The sequence below is a fragment of the Cnephaeus nilssonii genome (assembly GCF_951640355.1).
Source record: "Cnephaeus nilssonii genome assembly, chromosome: 3".
Lineage (NCBI taxonomy): Eukaryota > Metazoa > Chordata > Mammalia > Chiroptera > Vespertilionidae > Cnephaeus > Cnephaeus nilssonii.
In genome coordinates, this window is record NC_137074.1 from 80,501,773 (window position 1) to 80,520,913 (window position 19,141).

The window sequence follows — 19,141 nt, forward strand, 5'->3', positions numbered from 1 at the left end:
CCCAGGGGTTCAACAGTGAGGCGCAGTCCTGCTGGAATTGTGCCGTCACCTGGCCATTCAATACTGTCAACTAAATAAATTGTGCCATTACCTGGCCATTCAATACTGCCAACTAAATTGAGTTATTTTGGTCGCAAAACTTCAAACTTCCAGCTATTCCGTGTAAGGGTCTCCACTCCCCTGGCATGCTGATTCCTGAAAGGATGTGCTTGTCTGCCTCCATCTACAGGACTTGCTGAGCCTGCAGCGTCAAGGAGCGGCAGGCAGGAGGGACAGAGGGAAGGCTGCCCCTCACCTGCTGGCACAGTTCCATCACTTTGCCCCCTGTACTGGGCTGGCAAAGGATGCAAATGAAACCATGCTCAGAGAAAAGCTAATAATGCGAGAAAATATTTTGAAAGCCCAATGAAGTTCTCACACAATATTTGATAGTATGTTCTAAACCAAGTAAGTCACACACACCAAAAACATGTTTGCCTTATAATGAGCTCATCTTGAGAGAAGACATGCACATGTTTACCTCCATGAACTAATACCTCTTTGAGGACAGTTTTGGTCATTCATTCCTCTTTGTATCCCCATTGCTTAGCACCATACTAGACACCAACAACTACTCAAACTAATGAACTGAAATGACTCAAAATAAATATGACTTCTTTATCTTTTTTTTTATGCTGATCCTCTTTTAATAAACTGGGAGATAGCCCAGATTATTTTCCTGAGTTTAGCTTTACATCAACCCGTGTTTTCTTGCTAGCACAGTTGTATTAGCTTCAGTGCAATTCATCAGAACTCTAGTTAAGAAATATTTTATCTTGAGAGAATAATATTTTCCTCTTATTTTACAAAATTTGCTATTAACTTCTTAATGAAAAAAAACAAAAACACCTACCCAAAAATGTTATTATTGCTTTAATACAGTTAGAAGTTCTGAGTAAATTTACTGCAGGACAATTTGAGGTACACGTGCAACTCTGTAACACATTTAGTGAACAATTGAGTTAGTTTTCAAGAATGCCCTCAGCAAGAAACAGAATCTTCAAATTAGCCGTCTGGCATACACCCTAACCCCCCCCCCAAAAAAAAAAAACAAAACCTCTACAGTTTCAGCACTCTAAAACAGCCTACATATCTACTCTGCTGCCAAGAGTAGGTTCTGTGCTTTCCATTAACCTGGGAGCTCAAGATTCTCAGAAAAACACACCACTGAGTACTTCTAGAATTTTCTAGTCTCCTTTAATTACTGTAGGCTTGGACTTCTGATGTGGTCCTTCAACATCACACTGATATGTCCTATTCAACTAAACTAGTTACTGATTATCCTATCCTATATAATGAAAGCCTAATATGCTAAGTGTCCGGCAGTCCATTCAACCAATCTATATATATATAAAAGCCTAAGCGACCATTATGACCTAAGGAGCCAAACAACCAGAATGACTGGAATGACCAGAATGACTGGTCAACCAGTTGCTATGATGCACACTTACCACCAGGGGACAGACACTCAGTGAGCTCCCACAGTGAGAGCGTCGCTCAGCTAACAGACCTGTCCCAGGGGCCCACCAGCCTGGCAGCAGCCACTCCCTCCCTCAGTAGTCCTGCAGGTCCAATCTTTGGAGAACGGGCCAGCACCGATGGACCAGCACCGCTGGCCTCCTGGAAGTTGGCGTCGGGCACTGGGGCCGCTTCCCCTCCCTAGATGCTCCGCAAGGAAGAAACGATATAAAAGTGGCTGCCATGTGGCACCCAACAACCGCACCAATGTCAGTGGACGGATCCAGATCCCAGGCTGGCAAAGGCGTCCCACCGTCGCCTGGAGGGCCAATCGTGTCCCACCTCCCCACTCCCCTGGGGACCCCACCCATGCATGAATTCATGCACTGGGCCTCTAGTCAAAGCACAATATGCTAATGATATGCTAAGGCTGCTCAACTGCTCGCTATGACGTGCACTGACCATCAGGGGGCAGAGCTCCAACTGGTAGGTTAGCTTGCTGCTGGGGTCTGGCCAATTGGGACTGAGCAAGATGGGCCGGACATGCCCTGGAGCCCTCCCACAGTCCCTCCCCGCTGGCCAGCCTCCCATGTCCCTCCCTGGCCCTGATTGTGCACTGGTGGGGTCCCTCAGCCTGGCCTGTGCCTCTCGCAATCCTGGACCTCTCAGGGGATGTCGGAGAGCCGGTTTCGGGCCAATCCCACAGGCCAGGTCAAGGGACCCCACTGGTGCACAAATTTGTGCACTGGGCCTCTAGTCTATATAATAAAAGCCTAAGCAACCATTACGGCAGAACGACCAGAATGACCAGTCACTATGATGCACACTGACCACCAGGGGGCAGATGCTCAATGCAGGAGCTGCCCCCTGGTTGGCAGTGCACTCCCACAGGGGGAGCACCACTCAGCCAGATGCCAGGCTCACGGTTGGTAAGCTCAGCAGTGGTGGTGGTAGCATCTTCTGCCTCCGCAGCAGTGCTAAGGAGCAGCGAGCAGGTGGGCAGTAAGGAGTGAGGGGTCCCGGACTGCAAGAGGGCACAGGCCGGGCTGAGGGATTCCCCCCCCCTCTCCCCCCAGTGCATGAATTTCATGCACCAGGCCTATAGTCTTCTATAATGCTTTCAAGTCTATGAAATAGAGTCACTGTGAACATTCAGAGAACAAACCTCCCTTCCTCATATAACTGAAGCTATGCTCAACAGTTGAACTTGAAGGCCAACAGATCTCATGCATCAAGGGCACTACTGACCATTTTTATAAGAATATCCCTTATATAACAAGCCATTTAGCATCCTGCCTTCACCCATTTAACACCCTCACCTATGGTGACAAGCAAAAATTCTATGAACTTTAAACTGAGAGGCAATCACTGTCTGGAGACATTTAAGATCCTCCATGTTTCTAAATGCTCAAAGATGGGGTGTGTACTACCCGTAGCTGAAAACCACTAATAAGTGCTTTAATGCTCCACCAACAAACAGAGATTCACTCTTCACCTGACCTAGGCAAAGGAGACACCAGGATAAATATGATACAGCCCATTTCTGAGTCTAGTGATGCTGTCTTACCTTCTATCAATAACACTGTATTGGCACACTCAAAGGAACAGCCCAAAAGAATATATCTAAAATGGGACACACTGTCACCCATCCTTGAGCAAAATAAATAAAGGTCCAATTGACTTAGATATTAATGTATTTTGAAGGAGCTCAGAAGCCTGGTGTGAGAAAAAATATCACAGCTTTGGAGTCAGTCAGAAAAAAACTAAGTTCCAATCTCACCCCTCCCTGGACCTTATTCCTCTCATAATTTGGCATAAATTACTCTCCCTTCCACCCACCTGGGTGGTGTTTAGGATTATTTCAATGACTGGAGGATGCTGCTGGCAATTAGTGGGCGGGGTCACAGACGCCAAATGTTTTGCAAAAGACAGACAAGTCCAGTTCAACAAATAATTGTTCCAGGCTGGCTAGTGTTCCTCAATAGTTGAGCGGTGACCCATGAACCAGGAGGTCACAGTTTGATTCCTGGTCAGGGCACATGTTTGGGTTCAGAGCTTGGTCCCCAGTGGGGGCGTGCAGGAGGCAGCCGATCAATGATTCTCTCTCATCACTGATGTTTCTCTCTGTCTCTCTCCAAAATCAATAAAAAAATATTTAACAAAAAAGAGAATTGTTCCACCCAACCACCAACAGTGTCCACCATAAGAACTGTCCTGCCCTCAGTTTCCTTAATTGTCAGAATAGTGGTAAGCATTCCAACCTTCCAGGCTGAGGGTGAGGTTTAAATGACATGCTCTAAGTAAAAGTACCAGTCCAGAAGTGCACAGTCAGCCCTTGAAAAATGCTGTTCTCACCTTCCTTTCCCCCTCCTGAGTTGCAAACATTGCACAGAGCTCATTATAAACAGGTCTGTCATACATAATACTAGAGGCCCGGTGCACGAAATTTTTGCAGGGGGGGGGCGGGTCCCTCAGCCTGGCCTGCACCCTCTCACAATCCGGGACCGCTAGCTCCTAACCACTCACCTGCCTGCCTGCCTGATCGCCCCTAACCACTTGCCTGCCTGCCTGATCGTCCCTAACCACTATGCCTGCCTGCCTGATCGCCCCTAACCACTATGCCTGCCTGATTGCCCCTAACCCCTCGTCTGCCTGCCTGATTGCCCCTAACCACTCTGCCTGCCTACCCCTAACCCCTTGTCTGCCTGCCTGATTGCCCCTAACCACTCTGCCTGCCTGCTCGCCCCTAACCCCTTGTCTACCTGCCTGATTGCCCCTAACCACTCTGCCTGCCTGCCTGATCGCCCCTAACCCCTTGTCTGCCTGCCTGCCTGATTGCCCCTAACGACTCTTCCTGCCTGCCTGATCACCCCTAACCACTTGCCTGCCTGCTTGATCTCCCCTAACCGCCTCTGCATCGCCCTGCAGCCATGGCTTCTTCAGGAAGGACGTCAGGAAGGACGTCTGGAATGACGTCTGGAAGGTCATTCGGCTGTCTGGTCTAATTAGTGTATTATGCTTTTATTGTTATAGATAGCAAAGAAACAGAGCGGGGCATTTTCTCAAAGTAGGGAAAATTAGTAGGCAGCTATCCTCCAAATTTCACATTTTAGCAGTTTCTGTTCAACAGGCTTTTGCAAAAATTCTCTAAATTTTTTAAAAATATATTTTAATTGATTTCAGAGAGGAAGGGAGATAGAAACATCAATGATGAGAGAGAATCATTGATTGGCTGCCTCCTGCATGCCCCACACTGGGGATCAAGCCCACAACCAGGGCATGTGCCCTGACTGGGAATCAAACTGTGATCTCCTAGTTCAGTGGTCGGCAAACTCATTAGTCAACAGAGCCAAATATCAACGATTGAAATTTCTTTTGAGAGCCAAATTTTTTAAACTTAAACTTCTTCTAACACCACTTCTTCAAAATAGACTCGCCCAGGCCGTGGTATTTTGTGGAAGAGCCACACTCAAGGGGCTAAAGAGCCGCATGTGGCTCGTGAGCCACAGTTTGCTGACCACGGTCCTAGTTCATAGGTCGACACTCAACCACTGAGCCATGCCGGCCAGGCAAAAAAAATTCTCTAAATTTTAAATCGAGAGTCAAACACTCTGTTAGACCTTTACAATCCAGCTTCAATCTAACTTTTTACCGCCTTTTTCACTCTGTCCCGCTAATGTGCATAGCCCCTAACAGATCGTAACCACCTGCTGGCCCTTGCTCAGCCTAGAATACCTGTTCTCAATTTATCTCTATCTTCCTGGCTCAATTCTCTACCTATAGAAACACCACTAATGCCTCAAAGGCCCCATTAAAGCCTCCACCACGAAGCCCTCCGTATTCTCCTCTATTACTTCTAATGAGTATGTTCCCTGGGTGCCATAAACTGGGCTAAACATCACAGCAATGATTTTCAAACTGGGAGCCAGAGAACTCAGACTTTTCAACTTTCCTGTGTAAAACCTCAATTGCAGTTTTCGTTTCTATACTGGCGTGGGCAAAAGTAAGTTTACAGTTGTGCGTATGCAAAACAGAGTATTTATTCTTGTTATTATTTATTAATTATTGTATTATTTTCCATATGAACAACTGTAAGCCTACTTTGACAACCCCTGTATAATCTAATATAAAAATATAAGCACTTTCTGGATCTGGTCAACCACCCAAGATATGGGCGCTGACAAGCAACTGGAATGCCCACACCTGAATTCGTATATACGACAGTGTTCAAGCTAACGTGTTTCTTTCATTGCTGAAGGTTAATGAGACCAGAACAACAGCAAACTCAATACGCAAGCGATGTGTTCACAGCACATGCAGAGCAAATAACTTACAGCACACCCTGGGAGCTGTGCATCCCTATTCCCAAGCACTGCGAGTCTGCCAAACGGACCCCTCTGCATCTACAATCTCCAGCACAGAAGGTAAACCTGGCCCCCATTAAGACTGAAAGTTTTTACTGCCTCTAAGAGACACAGCCAAAATACCCTTTCAGATTGAAATAAGATCACAGTGACAAATCGCAATTCTGTTTCCAATCTTGTTAACACCAGGGTGTTGTGTTACTAGGACATTTGGTACCACTAAGCATTTCCATTTGTTTCATTAAACTTTCAATAAAGGCTTTGTTTGTGTTTATATCCTCGAAAAGAAAGACTTAAGCTCTCTTAAAAGGTAAAACACCCACACAAAGGATTATCTGCTCTCCCCATAACATCTGGCAAACTCTAAAAAAGATGAAGACAAAATGAGTGTTCATATAAGCACAATTAAAATTGTCATTGTCAGCCAGTCTGTGCCTATCTGGAGATAAGTGAGAATAGAGGACTGGTAAGTAGGCAAGAGACTAGTTGGTAGAATGGTTAACTCCGGAGAGGGGATTAGATTTGAGAAGTGCCTAAAAGCCAAAATCCGGCAGAAAGGCCAGCAGGGTTTCAGGGCAATTCGATATGAACCTGAAATTGGCCTACCTCTTCCTTTCTAACAGGACTCAAGTGTCCCAGTTTGTGGAGTCTGCTCGGGATTTCTTTTGCACACCTCTTCCACATTGCCTGATTGTTCGTGCTGTCCAGTGATGCCAGGCACCACAGGCAGGCTGCCCACACCAGCGGATCTGACATTCTGGCTGAGCCCAGTCAAGACTTCAAAACTATTTTTAACTACTGTGGAACTCTGAATTTTTAAATTCTCCATTAACACTCAGGGTAATAAGAGCAGAAACTTCCCAGGAGAAGTCTAACCAATTGAGCAGGAGCTTTCTTGGAAAGAGGTGGGATTGTATCAGCAGATGGTCATAAAGCAAACGTTCCACAAGCAGGGAGACTGAGGAACACATAGCCGACTGGCATCAAGTCACAAGGCTGAACACTCATGGGACCAGCCCAGCCACAGAGGTATGTTTCACACCCACTTTTCTTTGAAGGCCTCTCAGTCTTTAAAATGTGAAGTAAACAGAGCTCTCTGGGGCCCGGCCTTCTCATCACAGGGGTTCCACACTGGGCTAGTGCGGTTCGGGGGAGGGAGTGGAAGCCTCTCTTCTCTCCAACCATCTAAAATGGGAAGCTGTGTTCACTTTAACCCCTCTTCCTCCTTAATGACGGTCGAAAAGACTCGGGAAAAGGTTCTTTTTTCTTTCAGTGAGACGCGCCAAAAACAACACAACAGCCCCCCCCAAAAAAAATAAAATAAAATAAAATAAAAATCAAACACACGGATTTTATAGCAGGTGGAGGAAGGAGAAAAGGTTTACAGGGAAGGAACACGTTTTCATTCCTGAAACCAAGGCAGTTGGGGACCGTCCCGAGGCCGCCCCCGGAGTCTGTCCGGTCAAGGAAACGCTCCCGGAGAAAGATGGGCAAGAACGAAAGGAGGGCGGCACCGGTTACGTCCAGGCAATGGTAACCAAAGCAGGCGGGGTTTTTATGATTTGGTGAAGTCTTGGGAAGTCGGTATCACAATTCTTTTTTTTTTTTATTTATCGTTTTTGGGAACATTTAAATAAGCCGGCCAAGTAACAGCTGCGGGAGGCGCTGAGGCTTCGGCACACCGGCGCTCGGGTGCGCCCTCCGCCCGGGAAGGCTCGGCGGCTCCCGCCCGTTCCCGGCCCCGCGGCGGGCACCGGGGCTCGCCCCGGCCCCGGACTCGGCGGGCGCGGACCGGGAACCGAACCCGGACGGGAGGGGCGGAGGGGAGCGCGGGCTGCGCCGGCCCAGGGGGTGCGCACCCGGCCGCGAGCCGCCAACTTCATCCACGTTTCACACACCCGGGAGCGGGGAGAGGTGCGGCCCGGGAGCCGGGCGAGGAGGAGGAAGCTTCAGCCACGGGGAAAGGAGAACGGAAAGCGGCGGTCCCGGCGCAGCTGGCCCGAGAGGGCAGGCGGCGGGCGTCAGGCGGGGAGCCCCGTCCGGCGGGTCAGCGCAGGACCCCCTCCCCCGACGCCCCCAAGACTCCCACCTGGCAGCGCCCCGGCCCGGGGCAGGCGTGTGGCCCGGCCCCGGCCTCTCCTCCTCCTCTTCTTCCTTGTCCCGGAAAGGACTCCGGGGAGCGAAGAACCGGGAGAAGCTGTGCCAGGGGGCGCCGCCCCTCCTACGGCCGCCGGACATCACCCCGGCGCGGCGGCCGGTCCCGGGCCGTCTGCGGGGAATGGGCGAGGCGGTGCCCTGAGTTGGGAGCCCGGCCGGGCGCTGCGGGGGTGACCCGGTGAGGGCTAGACCGCCTCGGCGGCCGGCGCGGCTCCGTCCATCCCGGGCGGGAGCGGTGCGAGCACCACCACTCCCCGCGCGGCAGCTCCTCGCGCTGCGCGGCGGCTCCTCCTCCCGCCCCCGCCCCGGGGAGGAGCCAGAGGCCGCGGTGGCCCCGCCCAGCCCCGCCCCGCCCCGCTGAGGCCCCGCCCCCGCCCTCGTCCGCGGTGGCCCCGCCCCCGCCCTCGTCCGCTGTGGCCCCGAGGCCCCGCCCCGCCTCCGAGACTCCGCCCCCCCGCGGCCCGGCGTAGGTCCGCCGGGGCTGTAGGGGTCGCGGCTGGAGGCGCTGGCCTGAAAGCCCGACCCAGGAACGTGCCACCGCGAGGCAGGTCTCCCGGCTTCTGGCACAAAGGAGGTTAGGCTTTGCGTTCGAATTTGACTTCCTGTTACTGATTTGTTTTCTACCCCCAGTCCCTGCAAGGAATTTTCAGGCGTTTGAAAGAGGCTTCTGAACTGAAGTTTGTGAAAGCACCTGCTGCGTTCCAGTACCAGAGTGACCGGGGCAGTTTTGCAGCTAACAAACAGTTACTCCAAGTTTCCACCTGCCACTGAGGGGAGCCCAGGGCTGAGCCTCTGCAGTGGTGGAGATGCCTGTCTAGCTCTGTCAACAGCCCCGTTTTTTTATTCCGCTGGCCTACTTTACGCGCGGAGTCACTTTTCCTAATCCAGATGTGCTTCAAATTTCTCACACTCCATGATCAAAACAAGTATGATTCAAACTTGTGAGTGCTGAAACAATAAAGTAGTATGGATTTTTTTTTTAGTTTTTATGAAAAAATTTATAAGTACAAAAAAAACCGTACCTAATTAATGTATACAACCTGATGAGTTTGGAGATCACAATCTATACATAAATCTATCCATCACCTCAAAAAGTTTCCTCCCACCTTATTATTTATTACTAGAGGTCCAGTGCACAAAATTCGTGCACGGGGGGGGGGGGGGCGGGTCCCCCTCAGCCCAGCCTGGACCCTCTCCAATCCAGGACCCCTCGGGGGATGTCCGACTGCCGGCAATTGAACATCTCTCTCACAATCCGGGACTGCTGGCTCACCTGCCTGCCTGCCTGATTGCCCCTAACTACCTCCCCCCACCCCCACCGCTGGCCTGATCACTCCCAACGGCCGAAACCGGCAGTTGGACATCACTCTCACAATCTGGGACCACTGGTTCACCTGCCTGCCTGCCTGATTGCCCCTAACTGCCCCCCCCACCCCCACCAGCCTGATCACCCCTAACCACCTCTGCCTGCCAGCCTGATTGCCCCTAACTGCCCCCCCCCCTGCTGGCCTGGTTGCCCTCAACTGCCCCCCCCTGCCGGTCTGGTCACCCCCAACTGCCCCCACCCCCTGCCAGCCTGGTCGCCCCTCACTGCCCCCCTCTGCTGGCTTGGTTGCCCCCAACTGCCATCCCCTGCTAGCCTGGATGCCCCTCACTGCCCCCCCCCCCCCGTTGGCCTGGTTGCCCCTCACTGTTCCCCCTGCCAGCCTGGTCGCCCCTCACTGCCCCCCCCTGCTGGTCTGGTCACCCCTAACTGCCCCCCCCCCCGGCTGGCCTGGTCACATCCAACTATGACCCCCCCCCCCCCCCGCCAGCCTGGTCGCCCTCAACTGCCCCCCCTGCTGACCTGGTCGCCCTCACTGCCCCCCCCTGCAGCCTGGTCACCCCACGCAGCCTGCTAGTCAGTCGTTTGGTTGTCCCTCGCTAACCCCCCTGCCGGCCTTGTCGCCCCACGCAGCCTGCTGTTCAGTTGTTACTGTGAGAGTGTCGTGACCAATTTGCATATTACCCTTTTATTAGTATAGACTAGAGGCCCGATGCACAAAATTTGTGCAAGAGTAGGCCTTCCTTCCCCCGGCTGCCGGCACTGGCTTCCCTCTGGCACCCGGGACCCGGGCTTCCCTCACAGCCCTGGCTTTGTCCAGAAGGTCGGGATGTCTGGTCTAATTAGCATATTATGCTTTTATTAGTATAGAGGATGAGATCAAAAGGAAATGTCCAAGGCAGTTTTGACTTGGGAAGGGGAAGACATGTATCTTAGGGTCATCCCACCCCTGGCACTGGAGTGCTGGAGGAGAGGGTTGTTTAGGAGTAGATTGACCGTCTGGAAGCTCCAGGTCATTTCAGCACCAGCTGGTGCCTGTGGAGTCTCTCTGCCACCCCACAGCTGCCTCCTAGGAGCACTTCAGCTTCTACTGACTGCTGCAGAGCCCAAGGCACTCCCCCGAATTGGTTCTGGCTCCATTTAACCCGCCCAGTTAAATCCGCCCACTTTCCTTCAGCTGGGCTTATCTCAGACTGTCCCTCAAGATTGACTGTGTTCTCCTTTGCAAATCTTTCCTCCTTCTCTGAAAGTCTGAGAGAACAGGAAAAAGCTAGAATAATACATTAGAATAAGACAAGTAAAGTTCCCAATTCTAACCTTATTGTTTTCGGAGAGAGTCTCCATTGAAAGCCCACTTACCAGGAAGCCTGGAAAGCAAGGACGAGTATGAAACAACCTGTTTCTTCCAGCTAGAAGGCCCAGAGAATAACTTATCTCCTCACAAAATGTTAAATGACCACCAGATGTCTCCCCCACTGTACTGTGACCAAAGCAGGCCCTATCCCTAAGGCCTAGCCAGAGAGGGGGTTATTCACAAAGTCTTTCTGGGGATAAAAGTGGGTGGGAGCCAGTAAAAGTAATTACCGAATTACGGTTTTAAATTATATTTCTCTAAGAATAATCATTTCTCGCTTGGCTGGTGTGGCTCAGTGGTTGAGCGTTGACCCATGAACTCGTTCAATTCCTGATCAGGGCATCTGTCTGGGTTGCAGGCTCAATCCCCGGTGGGGTTGTACAGGAGGCAGCTGACCAATGATGTTTCTCTCTCATTGATGTTTCTGTCTTTCTATCCCTCTCCCTTCCTCTACCTTTAAAAATCAATAAAAACGTATTTTTTTTAAAAAAAGAACTTCTCTAAAAAATAGCTCTCAAGGAAAATGCTGTAATAGTCATATTTCTTCAATAGTCACTATTCTTGCTAAGTGAGAAGGCATCAGAATCTTGATGTGTAAAGTCCTTCATATAGAAATGTTCAGCAGTGCTGGTGGTGAGAGTATGAATAGAGAAATAATGCTAATGATCATTCAGCTAGAATCCCTGCTAATAATGAATAGTATGCAACCATATAAGATAATGTAAATGTTATTAGAGGCTCCTAAACTAAACAGTTGGGCCCAATATAAACCCATGATATTTTTTTTTCCTGAAAAGGAACTAATTCATGAAAGAAATAATGACTACCTAATTTCCATTCTGTGGTAGAACAAAGTGCTTAAATGAATTGTAACACGTATGGTGCCCTGCCTCCACTAAGGGAAACTGTCTATGAAAAATTAGCTTAAAGCCATAAAACAGTGACTCCTGAGTTTCTGTTTATTTACTTTTCTAATATTTATCCGTTCTTAGATGACGTACATCCTTATATTGTGAACTCATAAGAGCATTTCTGAACACTCGATTCTGAGACTGCATTAGGAAGTCTGTAAAGAGGTTGTAGAGTTGTGAGGATCTTAGAGCCCAGCTGTCTGCACTCCGTTGTTCAGAGACATTTAGTGAGGCCCAACAGGAGAAGCACACTGACTGGGAAGCTGATGAAGCTGAAGTTCAGGGCCCCTCATTAGCACAGTCTTTTGCAATGTGGACTTGGGAATGTGATCACATGTATGTGTGTTTTGTGAAATTCACAAAAGTAAATGTTTTAACTGCAGTTGACTAAGATCACAGTCTCTACCTGGATTTTCCCTCCATCACACTGCTCTTAGGATCAGGTGGTATTGGAGTTATTAGAGGCATTTTGGGGCCTGCTGGGGAATTTCAGTTGGGAAAACATTTAGTTTGGATTTGGCGGGATATATTTATGTGGTTGTAAACTTCTCCAAAGTTACTGCATAAATTCCAATTTATTCTTGTGCAATACACCAAGCATTCCACCCAAGATGTAGGACCAGCGGTCCTGTTCAAAATATAAACATATTGTAAGGCCCCTAACTCTGAAAATATGTGGGTAGTAGAGGTGAAACAAGATTTGAAATATACAATAGCAAAAGGTGACTTATGGAAAATTATTACAGGCATCAAAAGACAAAACTGAAAGAGGAAGAGCCACTTTTAATTGATATAATTTCATAACAATAACATGCTCAATAATGCAGTGTACACTACTTTTATAACTGTAAGTGCACCAAACTTTTAAATAAAAATTGTATAAAATAGAATTTATCAGAATTCTTGTTTGTAGGCATAAACCTGTGGCAGTGTTACAAACAGAGGGTGAGTATACAGTGTTACATGTTTACATAGCCCTTCTATCAATAATAAATATGCTCAACAAACTTGAGGAAAGACTGCATTTTTCCCATTATATATTTAGAAAATAATATTAAAAATCATCATATGAAAACCTATCAAAGTGTATATTACCAAAAAATGCAGGGTGTTTCAATAAAATATATATATACTTTAACAGCTGATAGCTCAATTTTGAAAATGAAATGTATTTTGATAAACATTACCTTTATAATTATTCAAAGTGTGTGTATAAGAAAAAGAGTATTATAGAGGTATGCTGGAGAGTTAGTGGAAAAAATATTGTTTTCTAGACTTTCTGATACTTGTGATATTAACCAACCTTTTAACATTGGTAAGTTGCATGATTTATTTTTTTCATTCACTTTATCATCTAATTTTTTTATATCATCTAATTTTTATTTTCACATCATTTTTCTTTAAAAATGACCTCCCCAACTGTAAAAATCTTCAGATCCCACAAAACTTAGATCTGTCCCTGAGTGCCTACTATGTATCAGATACATGCTCATTTTGGCTTTTTTGATGGTGAAAACATGAGCAAAGAGGGTCTGAAAGGGGCAATCTTTCTAAGGGAATATACAGGATGGACCCCCACTTGGTAAGGTCCCAGGAAGGCTACTAGAGGAGATAACTGTCAGTATGCTCTCTTTTTTGGTGACCACTGGGACTTCCACAGAAGCCTGCAATTCTATAGCTTATGTCAGGAAACCTGAACTCCATCACACTGCAACTCCCAAAGCACAAACACTATACACCTCAAAAGTATGCGAATACACTGAGAGTGCTGATCCCGAAGCATTTAAACAAGGATGCAAGTGGAGTTGAGAAATGCTAAGCTTTTTGTTCTGAGAAGCCCATCGGGGGGATAAACTTCTGCATGTATCGCAGAGCACAGTACTTACTATGTGGCAGGTGGCCCAGGAATACTGAGACAGCTGTCAACATCAAGGAAGGCACCAGCCCATGAAAAGCAAGCAGATGGACTGGGACACTGCACTAGCTGCCTCCTGGAATAATAGCTGTTCGAGGCCAACGAGGCAATGTCATGCTGCCCAGGGCAGCAAAAAGCTATTACTGGATCTAAGCGCTCAATTAGGAGGTGGGGTGGGGGAGTATCCTCCCCTTTCCTTTGTTTGTATAGCTGAAGTTTTTATTAAGAACCACCACAGCAAATAACAAAAGCGGGGGGGGGGGGAGGGGGGAATGTGTTTGCATTTCTCATTTTGTTACATTCTGAATATCGTGATTGTGAGGGGAAAATGCCTGAGTCTTGCAGCTTCAATGAGAACAGATGGTAAAATTTTAAGTAATGGTTATTCAGACTTGTAAGGGAGGCATGAAGTTTCATTGTGTTATTTGTCTGGTTTTTATTTCTAGAATATGTGGAGATTGAGATCTTTCAAACACACATCTTTTAATGATAAAATGAAGATGTGTTAACTTGATCTAAATTATTCCTTTCTTCACTTGATATGATGATGATACTTACAAAAAAAATGAGTTCTTTACGAAAATATGACATTAACATCAACCATTACCTACTTCTCAAACAGTGCAAATTTAGCTAATACCAACCACTATATTCTGAAACATATAAAGAGAAGGATTTCTTTAGCAAACATAGATTATAAGATGTATTCCAAAATAGTTATTTACACCAATTCAATGTGTCTTTGGTTTGAGTCAAATGCTACCTAAAATATTAAGTCATGTAGCATATTAATTTTTAGTAACGCAGTTTTATAAGCATGACACAGAGAGAATGGCTCAGAATAATAAAGTATTACTATATGAGAAACTCAGTTTCTACATCCTGTTTTTCCAAAATATGTCACCTAAGTACATAAGCTATATATCGTATTGTGTATATCTGACATACAATTTTAAAAGAATATATTCTGTAAAGAACAATTGTTTTATAAATTTCTGAAGTGCACTAGATCAGTGTTGATTGTAAATTTTATTTAGGTTTCATGAAATATAAAGCTTTAGAGTAAACAGATAATTGGCTTATGAATTGACTTCCTTTTTTCTTATTTTGAAGTTTTAGAACATACATGTCCCAGAATCCCGAGTTTTCTTAATATGTACATGTTGTTCTCAGTTCATTTTGTTGCAAACTTTAAAAACAAGGCATAGAAGCAGCTGTTCTTGTGAGCAAATGTTTTGATTAGAGAGAGAAAGCAGCTGGAAATGATACTTGCTGACATGTAAGATGGACCACAGTTTTCACAGGGGGACTTTACCTAATCTAAAATTGAAATTAGCATTATTTCCCTTACATGATTTTTCTTTGTATAGAAGAAAAAGTCTATTCACTTTGCTTATCATTTGGGGTGAAGTATTGAATATGGTGCTGAATATAAAGTTGACATACTCATCTATAGAAATCGTCAATATTTCATTATGAAACAATATCATTAATAAACTTTAAAAATTTATTTAAAAATACTGCTAAATGTAGTAACAAAAAATCCACATGGAGCTTATAAAACCAAGTGTTACTGTATGTAGGATAAGTATAGAGTATGTAATTTTGATTTTTTTTTTTTTTAGAAATGTAGCAAGTACATATCTCAATACCACTTTGATTTTGAAGGCTTTAAAAGAAATTCATCAAACTATAATTTAAATGGTTTTGCAAATAATAAACAAAAGCACCCTCTAGCAAATGAACTCTTTCTTCACCTCTTCTTGTCAACGTTCATTGGAAAAGAAAAAAATGTTATTTAAGAAAAGAAATAAAACAGGAGACAAGAAGTTAAAATAGGAATATTTTGACTCCAATATCAAAATAAAAAGATAATTCTTATAATTGATTTCATATTAACAACCTTTCAAAAGTTTCATTTATTTCTATATTCTATCTTCTACTTTATTTTTCTTTCTTTCAGTTTCACAAATAAGCACCTCTAGGTAGTCAGTTTCCATTATATATCACTTCGTTTACTTCTCATACAGGTAAATGAATTGACATAGTACTTAGAATTATCAAGTCTAGAAGGCATTAAACAATTGTTTTTATGAACCTCACAATTGGTATTAATTTTAAGTAAATAAAAAATGATGATTCAACTTCCATCTGGTTAAACAGGAACTCCATTTCAAATGATCAGTCATGTACATCAATCATCAAATGACATCATTAAATGAAGTAGCTGACCATATCACAGTATAGAATTTGTCCCTACAACACTACCAACCACATGCAGTCTGAGGGGAACAAAATTAACTTACTTATTTTGCGTTCTGCCATTTTCACTTCATTTCTTCCTACCATTTAAGGACATTATCTTACCTAATAATAGACAAACATGTAAATTGACTGTACCGCTGCTACGCCCACAGACAATCAGAGTGAGTATGCAAATTAACCCAACAAAGATGGCGGTTAATTTGCATACATAGGCGCCAGCGGCCTGGGTCCCGGGAACATCCTTGGCACCCAGGTGACTCCGAGGTAGGCTCCTCGTGGGACCTGAGAAGCCTGGGAAAGGCCTGAGCCAGGGGGCCCCTGGGTAGGTCCGAGCCTGTGATGGGAGCCGAGGGGGGGCCCCTGCCAGAGGCTTTAGGCCTGGGCAGGGCCCAGCCCTCGATTGGTGTGAACTATAGAGGAAACACCTTTTCTGACCGCTCATTGGCTAAGCTCTCTGTATGCCACTGGTAATATTCTTAGTAACTTGGGTAATAAGAATCCAAAAAGGTGATCTAGGGTTTTTCCACCACACTTCTGGAGAAAAAAACGAAGGTCCGCTGCTGGAGGGCTAAGAAATGTCATATCCTGCCCTACACGGTTTGGCTCAGTGGATAATGCCTCGGCCTGCCTACCACAGGGTCCGGGTTCAATTCTGATCAAGGGCATGTACCTAGGTTGCAGGCTCCTCCCTGGCCAGGGCCCAGGTCAGGACTCATGCAGGAGGCAACCAATCAAAGTGTTCCTCTCACTTTGATGTTTCTGTCTTTCCCTTTCTCTTCCACATTCTCTAAAAATCAATGGAAACATATCCTCAGGTGAGGATAAAAAAAAATAAAGAAATGTCTTATCCTATGAAAGACACATCTTGAAAATGCCTAAAGAAAGTTGTCATTTTTTCATGGTGAAGGGACTGAAAACACCTTGATGAAAACACCTTGGTGGCTGCAGTGACTGGCAGTGACTGCAGCAGTGGGGTGATGGGGCTGGTGCCTTCCCCTGATCAGCCTGGTCGCCTCCCACAAAGGAAGGCCAAACTGCAACTTAGGCCCATGGGAAGCAGGCCTAAGATGTCAGTAGGACATCCCCTGAGGACTCCCAGTATGTGAGAGGGGGCAGGCTGGGCTGAGGGACCGCCCCCCCCCCCCCCCCGCACGATTTCGTGCACTGGGCCTCTAGTGTAGGTATATTTAGCTTAACAAGTGGCTAGTGGCAAAACTCTTCCTTAGTAGGTCAGGAAGGTAGTTAGAGAACTTAAAAATTTACATATGTACTGAAAAGTCTATTAATCAGACTACAGTTCAGAAAAACAAAATAAAACAAAAAAAAACCAAGATAATGGAAAATTCTGAATAAAGATCTAGAACCTAAAGATCATTGACCTAGTGTTTATTCCTCTAGTGGTAGGTTCTCCAAATTTGATTAGGAAAGTTGGTGGAGGAATATATATCTAGAAACAAACAAACAAATAACAATACCCCACCTGAGAGGCTATTTTCAGACTTTCACCCACTTAACATACATTTATCGACTACTTCCATGCCCTGCATTTGGTGATTGGAATACATACAGTGGGTTTATTGACAGATTTCACAAATCTCAGTTCCAGAGCATGGGTCAGAAAATTCCACAACTGCCAAGGCCGGTTTGGCTCAGTGGATAGAGCGTAGGCCTGCGGACTGAAAGGTCCCAGGTTCGATTCCGGTCAGGGGCATGTACCTTGGTTGCGGGCACATCCCCAGTGGGGGGTGTGCAGGAGGCAGCTGATCGATGTTTCTCTCTCATCGATGTTTCCAACTCTCTATCTCTCTCCCTTCCTCTCTGTAAAAAATCAATAAAATATATTTTTTTAAAAAAATTCCAAAACCACAACCAGTTAAAACACCTATTGAAACAGATAGGAATCTAACAGTAGCCAAAAGCAATATCAAGGCCCTATATGAGTGCACACAATGTGGACCAACAATAGTTTGTTTCTGTCTGAATTGGGGAGGAAATATTGCAGTAAATGGGTGCTATTATATTCTGAATCATCAAATATTATGTGTAATATAAAGATATTTAATAGCTTTGGTGTGTTAATATACAACTGCCTTTAAGTGAACTCTTAGCTACATTCTTTAAAATAATCGCACAAGTAAAAAGTGGATGACAATAATAATGTATGAAAAATATGCAGGCCGAGAAACTGCTGCTCTGATCCTGAAGCAACCTACATAACATGTTTACAGCAGCCAATTACTGGCTGAGGCAGGTTAGACCAGTAAGTCAGGCTGGAGAAGTCTTACTACTAACCAAATACCTAATTTAGAACCAAAATCAAGTGTATACAAGAATCAAGCAGTTTGACAGCTGTTTGACATTCTTATACAAATTGCCTTTCTCACAGTATTCACTCTAAAGCTTGTCAGGTTGATATCAGTATTTGTAAAATCCAAAATGCACCTGGTCCATCCTTATGATCAGTGGTTAAGTTGTTTCCCCTCGCCCCCTAAAAATTGGCAGCAGTACTGTATTGTCTAATAGTATATCTACAAAGATCAAGAATTCTATAATTAAAATCAAATCATAACTACATAGTCACATTTCCCATACTGGTTGCAATTATCAACATATTTAGGCAGTTGACTTTTATAAGTGTGAGACAATTTCAGACTTTCTTTTTGAAAATAAATTATGCATTTACTGTATTCTATTCTGGTTATGTAAAATGGCATTTGCTCTTAGATTACTATTTCATATAAAATTATTTTTATCTAAATGTAATTTTTATTTTGAAATTATTTCACTTACTGAAAAATTACAATAGTACAAAGAACCTCTTTTATTCCCTGAGTCGTCTGAAAGGATGTTGTCAAAATCATGTTCCATTACCCCTAATACTTTGATGTGTAACTCTGACAAACATGACCAATCTCCTAAAATCCTAAATGACCACAATACGACCCTCAAAATAAGAAATTAATGTTGCTATATCCTACCATCTTACCCTCAGACCCCATTTGGTTTTGCCAACCGCCTCATTAATGTCCATCAGAGCGGAATCACGTCTCCCATTGCGTTGTCATGCCTCTTTAGTCTCCATTCTGGACAAGTTCCTCAGTCTTTTCTTGACTTTCATGACTGTTACACTTGTGAATATTACAGGCCATGGTTTTGGGGGGGTTGAAGCAGAGACATCCCTCCATTTGTGGATGTCTGGTGTTTTCTTGTGGTTAGATTCAGGCTACGCATTCTTGGCAAAATAATTACAGTTAATGTTATGATATTCTCGTGGCTGGTGGTACATGATTTCAATTTGTCCCATTACGGGTGATATTTACTTGGGTTACTTAATGAATTTAAATTTAATTTTTT

At 45.2% G+C, this 19,141-nt stretch overlaps 1 protein-coding gene across 1 annotated transcript in view; it reads right to left on the reverse strand.

The window, feature by feature from the left end:
• The window catches only part of CRYBG3 (crystallin beta-gamma domain containing 3), a 121,508-nt gene extending 113,191 nt beyond the window's left edge, over positions 1 to 8,317 (reverse strand). Inside the window, exon 1 of the mRNA XM_079766337.1 lies at positions 7,951 to 8,317. Coding sequence (XP_079622463.1) covers positions 7,951 to 8,099 — 149 coding nt within the window. The 5' untranslated portion in view covers positions 8,100 to 8,317. The remainder of the gene's footprint in view (positions 1 to 7,950) is intronic.
• Between the last annotated feature and the right edge of the window lie 10,824 nt (positions 8,318 to 19,141).